At 38.2% G+C, this 13712-nt stretch overlaps 1 protein-coding gene across 3 annotated transcripts in view; it reads left to right on the top strand.

Moving 5' to 3' along the window:
• VPS13C (vacuolar protein sorting 13 homolog C) overlaps positions 1-13712 on the top strand; it is a 187333-nt gene that overhangs the window by 115654 nt on the left and 57967 nt on the right. For all 3 annotated transcript variants that reach the window (XM_049905874.1, XM_049905873.1, XM_049905872.1), the window contains 5 exons: positions 5320-5473; positions 7489-7598; positions 9986-10155; positions 11379-11623; positions 12831-13060. In XM_049905874.1, the coding sequence (XP_049761831.1) occupies positions 5320-5473; positions 7489-7598; positions 9986-10155; positions 11379-11623; positions 12831-13060 (909 nt within the window). The remainder of the gene's footprint in view (positions 1-5319; positions 5474-7488; positions 7599-9985; positions 10156-11378; positions 11624-12830; positions 13061-13712) is intronic.

The following is a 13712-nucleotide window of genomic DNA, read 5'->3' as shown; positions in this document are numbered from 1 at the left end:
TCTACTCTTGACACTTGGACTCTCCATGAGTTGGAATCGACTTGATGGCAACAACAACGGGTTGTAAGACAGTATGAAGTGATACTCAGATTCAAAGCACCTTGGAAGTATTTCTTTTTTTTTAAATTGTGCTTTAAGTGAAAGTTTACAAATCAAGTCAGTCTCTCATACAAAAATTTATATACACCTTGCTATATACTCCTAATTGCTCTCCCCCTAATGAGACAGCACATTCCTTCTCTCCACCATGTATTCCCCGTGTCCATTCAGCTAGCTTCTGTCCCATTCTGTCTTGTCTTCCCTCCAGACATGAGCTGCCCACATAGTCTCATGTGTCTACTTGATCCAAGAAGCTCACTCCTCACCAGTATCATTTTCTGTCTTATAGTCCAGTCCAATCCCTGTCTGAAGAGTCGGCTTTGGGAATGGTTCCTGTCTTGGGCTAACAGAAGGTCTGGGGACCATGTCCTCTGGGGTCCTTCTAGTCTCAGTCAGACCATTAAGTCTGGTCTTTTTACAAAAATTTGACGTCTAAATTCCACTGTTCTGCTCCATCAGGGATTCTCAGTTGTGTTCCCCGTCAGGGCAGTCATCAGGTGTAGCCGGGCACCATCTAGTTCTTCTGGTCTCAGGCTGATGTATTGTCTGATTTTTGTGGCCCTTCCTGTCTCTTGGGCTCATAATTACCTTGTGTCTTTGGTGTTCTTCATTCTCCTTTGCCTCAGGTATGTTGGGACCAATTGATGCATTTTAAATGGCTGCTTGCAAGTGTTTAAGACCCTGGACACCGCTCACCAAAGTGGGATGCGGCATGTTTTCTTAATAGATTTTGTTATGCCAGCTGACCTAGATGTTCCCTGAAACCATGGTCCCCAAACCCCCACCTCTGCTACGATGGCCTTCGAAGTGTTCAGTTTATTTAGGAAATTTCTTTGCCTTTGGTTTAGTCCAGTTGTGCTGACCTCTCCTATATCATGTGTTGTCTTTCCCTTCACCTAAATGAGTTCTTGTGTACTATCTAATTAGTGAATTCTCCTCTCCCTCCCTCCCTCCCTCCCCCCTCTCGTAACCATCAAAGGATATTTTCTCTGTTTAAACTATTTATTGAATTCTCATAATAGTGGTCTCATAGAATATTTGTCCTTTTGCAGCTGACTAATTTCATTCAGCATAATGCCTTCCAGCTTCCTCCATATTATGAAATGTTAAATGGATTCATCATCGTTCTTCATCGATACCTCGTAGTCCATTGTGTGAATATACCATAATTTATTTATCCATTCATCCATTGATGGGCACCTTGGTTGCTTCCATCTTGTTGCTATCGTAAACGGTGCTGCAGTGAACATGGGTGTGCATACATCTGTTCATGTAAAGGCTCTTATTTCTTTAGGGTATATTCCAAGGAGTGGGATTGCTGGATCGTATGGTAGTTTTATTTCTAGCTTTTTAAGGAAGTGCCGAATAGATTTCCAAAGTGGTTGTACTGTTTTGTATTCCCACCAGTAGTGTGTAAGGGTTCCAGTTTCTCCATGACCTTGCCAGCATTTATTATTTTGTGTTTTTTGGATTCATTCCAGCCTTGTTGGAGTGAGATGGAACCTCATTGTAGTTTTGATTTGCATTGCTCTAAATGGCATTGAAAAAAAAAAAAATTTTTTTTTTTTTTAATGGCTAATGATTGTGAGCATTTCCTCATGTATCTGTTAGCTACCCGAATGTCTTCTTTAGTGAAGTGCCTGTTCATATCCTTTGCCTATTTTTTTATTGGGTTATTTGTCTTTTTGTTGTTGAGTTTTTGTAGTATCATGTAGATTTTAGAGCTCAGACGCTGATCGGAAATGTCATAGGTAAAAACTTTTTCCCAGTCCGTAGGTAATCTTTCTACTCCTTGGTGAAGCTTTTGGATAAGCATAGGTGTTTGATTTTTAGGAGCTCCCAGTTATCTAGTTTCTCTTCTGGTGTTTGTGCATTGTTAGTAATGTTTTGTATACTGTTTACGCCATGTATTAGGGCTCCTAGCATAGTCCCTATTTTTTCTTCTATGATCTTTAGATTTTATATTTAGGTCTTTGGTCCATTTTGAGTTAGTTTTTGTGCATGGTGTGAGGTATGTGTCTTGTTTCATTTTTTTGCAGATGGATATCCAGTTAAGTCAGCACCATTTGTTAAAGAGACTGTCTTTTCCCTACTTAACTGACTTTGGGCCTTTGTTAAATATCAGCTGCACAAATGTGGATGGATTTATGTCTGGATTCTCAATTCTGTTCCATTGGTCTATGTATCTGTTATCGTACCAGTACCAGGCTATTTGGACTACTGTGGTGGTATATGTTCTAAAATCAGGTAGGGTGAGGCTTCCCACTTTGTTCTTCTTTTTCAGTAATGCTTTACTTAGCCGGGACTTCTTTCCCTGCCTTGGAAGTATTTTTAATGTGTACAGATCATCTTGTAGTTATACTAATGATGTCATTTTAAGTAAGCATCATTAGGTAAGCATATAAATATAGCAGTACTTTTAATGGTATAGTTAGCAGGTTACACGTAGGCTCACAGGAACAGGTGAGACAGATGGAAGATGATCGTGCAGGTGCAGGACACCTGTGATTCTTGTGTGCCTCTGTGTGTGAGACTGTTGAAGCCAAGTAGGGAGGAGTGGAGGGATGGGGGACACTAAACAAGTAGGGTGTGTGAAATACAAATGAAAATTTAGTATTTTAGTTGTTTTGATATCTGTGATTATTTCAGAGTTGGTTCTCAGATAAAACAGAAGGGTTCAAGGAACAGAGTTTTAATGAGGAAGGAGTTAAAATGGAAGTTTGCTGTGGGAGTGAAAGATACCTGTGTGTATATATGAATGGGTGTCTTATGTGAGGAAGAATTGCTGATTTATGACCATTTAGGGTATTCATAGAGAAGTCTCTATGCCAAAATATGGAGTCCTTCTCTTAATGCCTTCTTTGCTGCTAAGAAATTAGATCCTAGCACTAATATTTGACCGTTTTTCCTACTTTTCAATGATTGTGTGGGTTGGCTTTTCCCTATTATAGGTTTACCAAAAGCAGAAGTAAAGCCTCAATGTCTGTTAGGAGGACAGTGGGGATAAAATCATGGTCTGTTCATACAGGGGGCGTTACAAAGCAGATAAAGTGAATGAACTAGAACTCTCAAACAAAATGGATCAAATATAAAAATGAAAAAAAAAAAATGAGTGTCAAAATGATCTTACAGTTTTATATTTATTTCAGATTTTAAAAGATGTAAAATAGCGCTGTTACATTGTTTGTGGGGAGTGCCGTTGGTGGTAAATGTAAGAAAACACCTGTGAGAATAATAATTCTCTAATAATTCAGGGTAATGCCTTTCTCTGGGGAGGAAAGGAGAAAGGGAAATGGGGTCTGAGAGAGGTACACATAAGACTTCAGCTATGTTTGTGATGGGGAAAAAGACCTAAAGGACATACATCAACTTGTTGAGATTTGACAAAGCTAGGTGGTAGGTGCGTGGGGGATGAAAATGATCTGAAGGACATATATCAATCTGTTGAGATTTGACAAAGCTAGGTGGTAGGTACATGGGGGATGATTATAGTATCCTCTCTACTTTTCCTTCAGAAGAAACAAGGGGGTAAAAAAAAAGAACAGCTCCAACAATTTAGCTTCAAAGCAAGATGGGATTCATTACTTTAACCAGAAGGACCCTTGGTAAATCAAGAATACGCACAGTGGGTAAGCCCGTGCTGCCTAATCTGTCAACGATTCAGGCGTCTCCAGACACCCACTCTTTGGTTACAGGCTGTATAGTTTCCCTGGGTCCAGAATGCAGCTAAGAAAGGGTATCAGGCTGGTGACACGTAACAAGTTGTTTTGGGTAGATCGGTTTGACAGTTCTTAAAGAACTGTGGGGCTGCTTCTCAAAGTTGTCTTTCAGACTTACTGAAGGTCAGTCTAAGTATATGAAACAGTTGCTTTTTTTCACCCACAGCAAATCAAAGGAGGTAGTGACATTAGCTGTTCTTCAGGCAGCTGTGATGTCTTGGCTGGTCAGACAAGTTCTGCAGAGTTACGACAGAGTTGCTCCGGGCAGACAAGAAATCCTTGGTTGTTATCTCCCGTGAAGATAGCTGCTCATATTCATTTAGGCTGGGAGCCAGGCAACTTCCCAGGCTATAATTTAATTGGAATAGTCAGTTATTCCCAATTTGGGGGACATAGTGGTATGACATCTGGAAGAGAAGATGCTGTGCATGCATGCATACTTGTCTGAGTTTGTGTGTATGAGCTTGAAACAGGCTTTTGAACCACTGATGTGTGTGGAAAACATATAGAGGGTAGAGGGATAAAATGGTTCAAAGGAAGTACAGATTTAATGGGTCTTTTTAGTAGCCAGTGTTGGCTTCATTTACTCCAGCTGCTTCATGTTACTCACAACCATCTGTGAGGAAGGTGGTACTATTCCTATTTTAAGGATTAGGAAACTTGAGTTCGGGAGGCCAAGAAGCTTGACCAACAACACAGTCTGAAGATGGTGGAGCTGAAACAGATCTGCCTGACTTTTTCTCCCCCCCTTCTTTTTGCTACATTTTCCCCTTTTATAAAGGTGGGAGGTGAACAAGATACAGTCTTCCTGGAGCATGTTTTGGTTTTAAAAAATTCTGTGTAGATGTTATTGTTCTAAGAGATGTTATTCTTGATGGGTTAAACAAATGTTTGTGTGGATCAGGTGTGTATGTACTGAGAAAGAAGAGCTGCGTAGCCGGAGAGCATCTTTTTATTTCTTGGTGGAAACTGAACAGCACTCTTCCTGCATTGAGTTTTAAAAAAACAAAAACAACCAAACCCATTGCTGTCGAGTCAGTTCTGACCTGTAGCGACACTATAGGACAGAGTAGAACTGCCCCATAGGGTTTCCAAAGAGTGGCTGGTGAATTCAAACTGCTGACCCTTTGGTTGCAGCCAAGCTCTTAACCCCTATGCCACCAGGGCTTCGTATTGAGTTGGAGAGGAGCAAATGATGTGGAGGAAGGAGCTGGTGCTGGGTGAGGAGAGAGAGAGGTAGACTGAAGGTGAGGAGACAGAGGCCCAGGTGCAGGAAGAGTGAGGAGTGACAGAAGCAGGGGCTTTGACGTGGGTGGAGGCAGAGATGTGCTTGTGCACAAAGGTGTGTCTCACACTGTACATGAGCAAAGACTTCTCTGGTATTTATGGTTCCAACTCTCTTTTTTTACCAGATGAATAGTTAATTTGAGGAACTATAAATTGGGACACAATATTCTGCATTTTCTCAACATTATACTAACAAATTACTGATGATTTCTAGGTTGCTCTCAGTGAAGATGACTTAACAGTTTTAATGAAAATTTTACTGGAAAATCTCGGAGAAGCTTCTTCCCAGCTGAGTCCCACACAGTCTACCCAGGAGGCTCTAAGAGTGAGGAAAGAAGATGTTTCCAGTGGATCTGACCTCCTCAAAGGTATAATCAACTGGTGAATGTTTTTCCTTCAGTTATGGGGAAATAATAGTGTTTATATTTATATGTAGCATTTGTGGTTGTCCAGCATATGATATGAAATGATTGGATACTGTTCTATTTACCATGGAAAACCTCTGGAGCTAGGGCTGGGCTGCTCTTGAAGCTCTTGGGAGCAGGAGGTAAGTGTGTCATCTGCTGCAGGGCAAAGGGCCACCTGTTGTTGCCTGCGTGATGTTCGTTTGCCCTTTACTTATAAAAACTGAATTTGCCTTGCCGGGCGCACTTTGTGAGAAAAAGCCAACTAAGCATGCAGCATAGTAAGGTCCCAAAATAATTGAGAGAAAAGGACCTTGGTATCAAACTCAGACAACTGACCCTTGAGAAAGAAAGGCATTCTTGTAGAGTCACAGCTTTACTCGTCTGGCTGTATTGGACAATGACGTAGTTAGGTATGTAAGGGAATTTTCCACGTTATTAAAATTGAGCCTTCTGAAAGCACTGAATCTTTTTTAATTCGGCTATTTTTGAATGATGATTTTTCTAAAGTATAAGTTTCCTTCTTGCTCTTTTAAACAGATTGTATGAAATATAATTTAACTCCTTATTCATTCTTTAAAATCACTGATGTTACATGGTTTATTAGACTGTAAATAGATTAATATTTTCATGGCTAAAAAGAGATGAAGTAAGTGTTCCTTGCCCCTGTAATAAACGGACGCAGGCTCTTGTGCTTTTATAATGCTCTTAGACCATCAGGTGTTACTTCTGACAGTAATCGATAAAATTGCCGCCTAATAATACCTTACCAACACTGCTTCTCCTGTAGTTAGGCTTGGTGTGTTTTTATATCACGTGAACGATTGTGCAGAATAAGGTTTTGGGTCAAGGGGATCTTTGTGAGCACCACATGAGGTTGGTGAGGCCAGCATGTTCTCCCGAGGCTGGGTTCGTGCCACCATAGAGGCAAATGCCAAATAAGCTGGCTGTTAATTGTGGCTAGGCAGGGACTATGTAGGGACGAATAAGCTACAGCAGGCAGGCTTTATGTGATTAATGACCTCATTACGTTCAGCTGTAGTCAGATTCCTGTTTCAGATTCTGGCTCTGTGGTTAATGCGACACTTGGGAACACTTGTGAGTTCATATGAGAGCTGCAAAGATGATGAAGTTTGGAATGTAAATTACCTTCAGGAAAAGTGAAAAAGGAAAAGGGTCTCCCAACTTGGAGCAGCCTTGATCTGGTAAAACTTGTATAATGTTGCTTTTCCAGTAACTTGTGAGAACAGACTTTCCTACGGAACAACCAATCTGCACAAGAGGTGATAGAATCCCTTTTTAAAAAGTGACTCAAAGCAAGAACAATTCTTACCTGTCTGAAGTTTCTGCCTGAAGATGAGGGAGAAGACTAAATTACTTCTTGAAGTCTTTTTCACCCCAGAATTCCAAAGCTGCCATCTCCCAAATGTATATTTGAACTCTATTTAACTCTGCTATTGAATTATATCCTGTTCTTCCTGTAAAGGTAACAGGTTGAGTGACACAGGCAGCATAAGACAGTGAGGCGTGCACTAGGCTGGTGGAGGATCTGTTACCGAGCAGCTGTTTGATCTAGGGCAACGTGCCGAACTTTCCTCTGCCTCCAGTTTTATAATCTCTTGAGGATGGTGTGGCATCAGTTACGTGAAAATGCTCTGATAATTATGAACTACTCTATCTAGTCTTGCTTAGGAGTGGCTTTTTTTTTTTTTAAGTTGTCTTTTTGGTAGTCTTTGCAAGACCTCTTCTTTTTCTTTTTACATAGATAGTCTATCTCCACCACCTGCCCTGTACTGAATACGTGTGGAATAGGTCATTGCTTTTTTTTGTTAGTTGTCTTGTAATAGGGTTTAAAGAATCCCAACAAGTATGATGTAAATTTAGAGTAAGAAATTGTTATCTCAGTTTTTTAGATATGTATAAAAGCATATGCCTACTTAAAAGCCTTTTAATTTTCACATTCATGTTTGAACCATCAGAGCAAGATTTGACAAACTCAGAGATTCCTGTGGACCACAGTGCTACTCTCCAATTTGATTTTCACTTTGAATCTCTTTCCATTATCCTTTATAATAATGATATCAACCAGGTATGTAGTAAATTTCTGTAGTTAGAAATAAGTCCTTAGCTCTGGGTTTTAAAATACTCATTTTTATAATGTCATTTTTTGATGGGACTATTTGTTAAAAAATTAATTTGTATATAAAATTAGGACTATTTGTTTAAAAAATCAATGTGTATATAAAATTCTCTTTGGCCTATAGCATATGCGTTGGTCCTGCTCTCAGTCTTGTGTTTGTTAGTGTCTCTGATCTTACTAGTCTAAGGGAAATCACTCTGGGTTTTACTTCTTCCAAGTAACAACAGCACCAAAACACATTTAGATTCATCTCTTATATAGAGGAATGTTATGTATGAGTTATTAATTATATGTATAATTTTATTGCATATATATGCATATGTAATAATAAGAAGCTTGGAGCCTTAGAGCTTTATTTTCAAATTCATGATTATCCGTGATACATAAGCGTTTTTAAAAATGGCCTGGCAGGTGCTTCTGACCTCTGACTTCACAATGGGGAAGGATAATCAAGATCGACAGCCCAAGGCTGGTTATTATGACGTGGAGGTCAAACAGCCATTTTTTTTTTTTTTACCAGTTATAACTCCATCCATCCCTTCCACAGCACTCTCTACTTCTCTCCTGGGTTTGATAATTTGTTGCAGTAGCCACACGGAACTCGTAGATAATACTCATGACTATGGGGTTTATTAGGGAAGGACGGGTTACAATTCAGGATCAGAAATGACTAAGGATACAATTCTTAGATCAGGACAGCTTCTTCTCAGCCGTGTCCACAGGCAGGCCTTTCGCTGCGCCAGCCCCAGTCCCTGCCCTGCTTGGGCAAGTGTTACAAAGTTCTTTAGCTCCACTGATAAGTGCTCAGAGGCACCCCGCTCTGCCAGTAAGCCTTGGCGAAGGCATTCAGCTCTCTAGCTGGATCAAGAGTTGAACTGCCGACCTTTTGGTTAGCAGCTAAGCTTGAATCCACCAGCTACTTCTTGGAAGCTGCCTGTTAGGCAGTTCTCTGTCCTGTAGGGTCATTATGAGTTGGAATTGACTTGATGGCAACAGAATTTTTTTTTTTTAAATAGTAGACATGGATTAAAAATTTGAAGAATCAAGGTGTAGTGCCGTAATGATTTGAAACAGACAGTATCTCAGCAGTATTTTAGAAAACTGTTTTTGTTTTTTCTATTATTATGTAGTGCCTTCCAATAAATGTTGATTAGATCAGTTAATCATCAGATCACAAGTAGTCCTGTAAACTTTCAAATGTTTGATGTTGCCCAATATGGAGGCATTACTAGTGCATGCCCTGATCCTAGCAAGCATTCTTCCTCACTCTCTTGAGTAAGAGAAGGTGCAGAGCTGTAAGGATTGTGCCAAGGATTGTACGTCACCAGCATCCTGTTTCTCAATGCTTGGCTCTGTAGTGAGCAGCTGTGACTGTTGTTCTTTACTTCCCTGCAGATCTTGGTTGGTTGGTTTTCTTTCAAAATCTGGGGATGCTTTGAGAATTTGGAGCTATGTATTATGGTGGAATAAAGAGTGGGGGTCCTTTTTTTCTTAAATAAAAGTTTAAATCTTTCATTTAGGATTTGAGACCTCTATTAGACCTTCGAATTTCTTCTAACCATGTTTTTACTATTCTATAATCGACATATTCAAGCCTAATCAGCCTGTACCTTGTGCCCTCAGAGCATCTTGAAGGATTTGCTTATGTTTTCTCCCATCTAGAATGCCTTCTATCCCCTCTTGGCTTAGCTCCATTCCACTCAGCCTCCAATGCTCAGTTAAGTTCTCACCTTCTTCATGGATTTTTCCCAGCCTTCAGTGATCTCTTTGACCTGTCTGAGCTTTTACTATTTATATTCTGAAGCTAACCACTTAAAATCCTTTCTGGAATGTGTGAGGATGTAAATATGAATTAATAAGTGACTATGTCACATGGTATTTGATCATATACACCTCATAACACCTCTTGTGATGTTCCTTTTAATATATTATTTGTGTTGTCTTTTCAGTTAGGGCCTAAGCTCACTGAGATAACGTTTCATGCCTTATAGTTCCACCACATCGTTTTATACAGAAGAGCTTATTAAATATTTATTAGATTGACTAATTGAAAAAAGTGTTTTCTGATTATTTTTATTTGCATTAAACTGTAAATCAGATCAGTTTTGTGTATTAGCTACTGTTGAATAACATCACACACATATGTATTTATTTGTATGTACATGTATACACAGACATGCATATTATTTCCCTGTGCCGTTTGTATGTATTAACACCCATACTTTAAAAATTTGTGACATCGACTTGCCTTTAATCTCTGAACTAAGAAATATATTTAAAAATAATAACAGTGTTTAAATGTAATTGATTCTTTTTCTTGAAAAAATATCCCGCAGGAATCCAAACTTTCCTTTCATAATGACAGTTTACGGCTTGGTGAACTCAGACTACATCTTATGGCCTCAGCAGGGAAGATGTTTAAAGATGGTTCAATGAATGTCAGTATTAAACTGAAGACGTGCACCCTTGATGACCTCAGAGAAGGCATTGAGAGAGTAACTTCAAGGTCGGTGATCTCTGAATTTGCTGTTCATTATTTAAGGTTAATATTGTACCTGGCACTGTTAGCAGACATTTCTAGGGTTAGAATTATTAAAAGAGGTCTTGGTCATTTGATCATACTTCTTGATTTGAATTGCATCAAGGATGGAAGTTTTACAATAAAATGGAGTACTGCCTTAAAAATGGGAAGTAAAAGAATATAAGAGGTTTAATGGTAAATCATGTAATTTAACACGTATTTTGCTAAATTGTCCTTAGTTGGCAGAATTTTTTTTCAATAAAAAACGCTTTAAAGTTATGAATCTTTACTTTATCTTGCTTATTTTGTTCATACCTCTTAAAAGAAATAAGGTCTGCAAAATTTCGGGGTTTTAAAAGAAATAGGATCCCTAGCATATTTACATTATGAATCCGTTTTGAAAGATTAACTTACATCAGCCTACTATAAAGGGGAAGATATGTTAGCTTCAATAGCCTAATTATGTTTTTATTCCTTTCTCAAGTAATGAGACATATAATAATTCTACTTTGATGTTTTTTGGAGAAAAAATATGTTGCAGCCTAAACTTGGACTCTGTTGAGTACACACTGGATATTTTTGAGTCCTTTGTTTTTCTGAGAGATGAATAAGAAGTAAGCAAAACGTGCTATCATGCAACTATCTTTTCGAATTTGCAAATTTTATGTCTGGGATACCTCTCCAGGCAAGAGTGATAAACACTTCCATTTGTTTGGTAGCCTCCTTTTTGCAGCACGCATGAGGATGTGTGGAAACTGTCACTGTAGACCCTTGATAAACACCTGCTGAGCGGAGTCGCACTGAATACTTTTGACTTCAAGTTTTGTAGGATGGTTTTGGATATAAATTCCTCTAGGCAGATTTCATTTCTTAAAATAGTATAAAAAGGTTGTTTTCTAAAATTTGTGGGACCATCGATATGTTTTATTAGTTGCCCAAGGCTGTCATGATTTATTTCTCTAGTATTGCATGATAATTATAAAGTATCCTGTAATTGCTTAGTAGCATAAATCTTGAATTGTGGAAATTAGGAGAACATGTCTTGGTTGTAGTTGGGTAATTAGATTCTAGTTAATACTGACCTCTTTTCTGCTGAAATTAGAAACTGAAAAGTGAAAGAAAGATTATTAAGATGTGTATGAAAGTTTTCATCTTTTTAATTATTTTAGCAGGAATTTAAAATAATGAATGGCATGTATTTTTTTCAGAATGATTGACAAAAAGAATGACCAAGATAAGAGTTCTATGATTGATATAAGCTACAAACAAGACAAAAATGGAAGTCAAATTGATGCTGTTCTTGACAAGCTGTATGTATGTGCCAGTGTGGAGTTTCTGATGACTGTGGCAGATTTCTTCATCAAGGCTGTGCCTCAGAGTCCAGAAAATATGGCAAAAGAAACACAGATTGCACTGAGACAGACTGGCACAGCAAGAATCAAGTCAGAGAAAGGTTAGCAGAATTTATTTGTCTTAGATAACTTCTCCTATATTTTAACAAAATTATAAATACAGAAGAGGGAAATGGAGAATTTAAGAAGATAAAATTAGTCTTTAAAATTTAAAGAAAAACTTTACTAAGCATATATTTCTAAGAGAAAAGTACAGTATTAATATATTGGAATCAGGGGCCAGAAAACCTTTCCTCTGGTTTAAACTCTGCCATTAACATTTCTTTACTCATCTGGAAATAGAGGGGATTAATCTGGGTCCGTGGTTTGCAGCCTGTTTTTTAGAAGGGGAATCTTTTATTCAGAGAAAATATTTTTAAGAATTCTAGCATATTGAAGAGCAACTGAACAGAAGTAGCAACAGGTGGGGACTTGGGAGGCTTTAGCTTGAAGCCCCTAGGATACAACTGTAGGATCCTTAAGCTCTCCGAAACGTAGCTTGAGACTATCTGGTCTAGGAAAAATCTGAAGCCCCTTCCCAGCCCTGCACTTCTTTTATTCCAGTGTTACCAAGCAGATTAGTGACTTTTTAAGTTAAATTGTGATTGTCTGAGGTCTGAGGCACTTTTCTCTCTGTTTAACCAAGTAAGATTGGAAAACTGTCATTTACTGGCAAGGTCTGAGTTATATGTTTTCATTTATCTTTTATGTTTCTTAAGTTGTAATCATGTCCCTGTATTCAAATGTACATTTAATGTATTTATACTACAGATAGTATGGCAGTGACTATGAGCTTTATGGTAGAATCAACGTAAACAAGTAATAATGGTCTGTCTACTTTATCAGGGCCTCTTTTTCTCTTCTTGATATTCTCCTCCCCAGTTTTCCCTTCCTTGACCCTTCAACAAGAACACAAGACAGCACACAAGGCAACACACAACACAACAAACACAAAACACAACATAACATATAACATAAAACATAACGTACAGTCATTGTGTATACATGCACACGCCTTAATTCTGACAAAAATTCCAAACAAGTTTATTCCTGCTAGGCCAAGGTAGGGAACGATCTTGTGGATAGGGGTCCGAGTCCTCTTGCCCACATTTAGTCTTTAGTATTAATTAATCAGTTATTGATAATTGTTATTTTAACCATATCCATTATAGCAGAATATTAGCAGCAACTTAGCAACTTGAAGATAACATGAATTCAGGTGACAAGATTTACTTTCAAACCTTTTGGTTCCTATTTTTATTTCCTCAGATGACTCTGTAAAACCAAATATGACTTTAAAGGCCATGATCATAGATCCCGAAGTGGTGTTTGTTGCCAACCTGACAAAGGCCGACGCGCCTGCTCTGACGGCCTCGTTCCAGTGTAACCTCTCGCTATCAACATCCAGACTTGAGCAGATGATGGAAGCCTCTGTGAGAGATCTCAAAGTGCTCGCCTGCCCTTTCCTCAGAGAAAAGAGAGGGAAAAACGTTACCACAGTAAGAATCGCCTTATACCTGAAGCTTGGATTGAAGGCTGACAGAAATGGTTGATTTGTATAATTCTAGAATGTGAGCGCTCGGCAGGGTTTAGAGATTATCTCCTACAAACTTGGTGTTTTACAGAAAAGGATATTGAATTCCAGAGAGGTTCAGTGACTTAGCTGTGGCTGTTAAGTGATAGAGTAGGGGATTAGCTCCAGACTGGCTTTCCTTTCATTCTAACGTTTTCTCTCGATTAGTATTTGAATTTTTGTACAAACCAACATTCTTTTTCAGCTGTTCTTTTTGGTCACCATACTATACCCAGTGAATTAATGAATGAATGAGCAAATGAGTGAGTATTAAAACCTTTACGCTTAGAATAAAAAAATTAAGTTGGATTCATGTGACCAAAAGAGATTGTGTTTTGCTGTTATTAAAAGTTAACTTCAATTATGCTTTTACACTATTATTGAAAAATCTGATTTTAGTTAATTAACACAATTCCCATACCAATTTTTTCAAATGTTAACTTGGTGATTTTATTATAAAAGAATCATTATATTATACAACTCATTTGCAATGTTATTTTATCTTATTTTTTAAAAAAATTTTTGATTCGTTGTGCTTTTAAGTGAAAGCTTACAAATCAAGTCAGTCTCTCATACAA

This window comes from Elephas maximus, chromosome 13 (assembly GCF_024166365.1).
Source record: "Elephas maximus indicus isolate mEleMax1 chromosome 13, mEleMax1 primary haplotype, whole genome shotgun sequence".
Taxonomy (NCBI): Eukaryota; Metazoa; Chordata; class Mammalia; order Proboscidea; family Elephantidae; genus Elephas; species Elephas maximus.
Note: the sequence above shows the minus strand (reverse complement) of the source record. Positions and strands in the feature narration are given on the sequence as shown.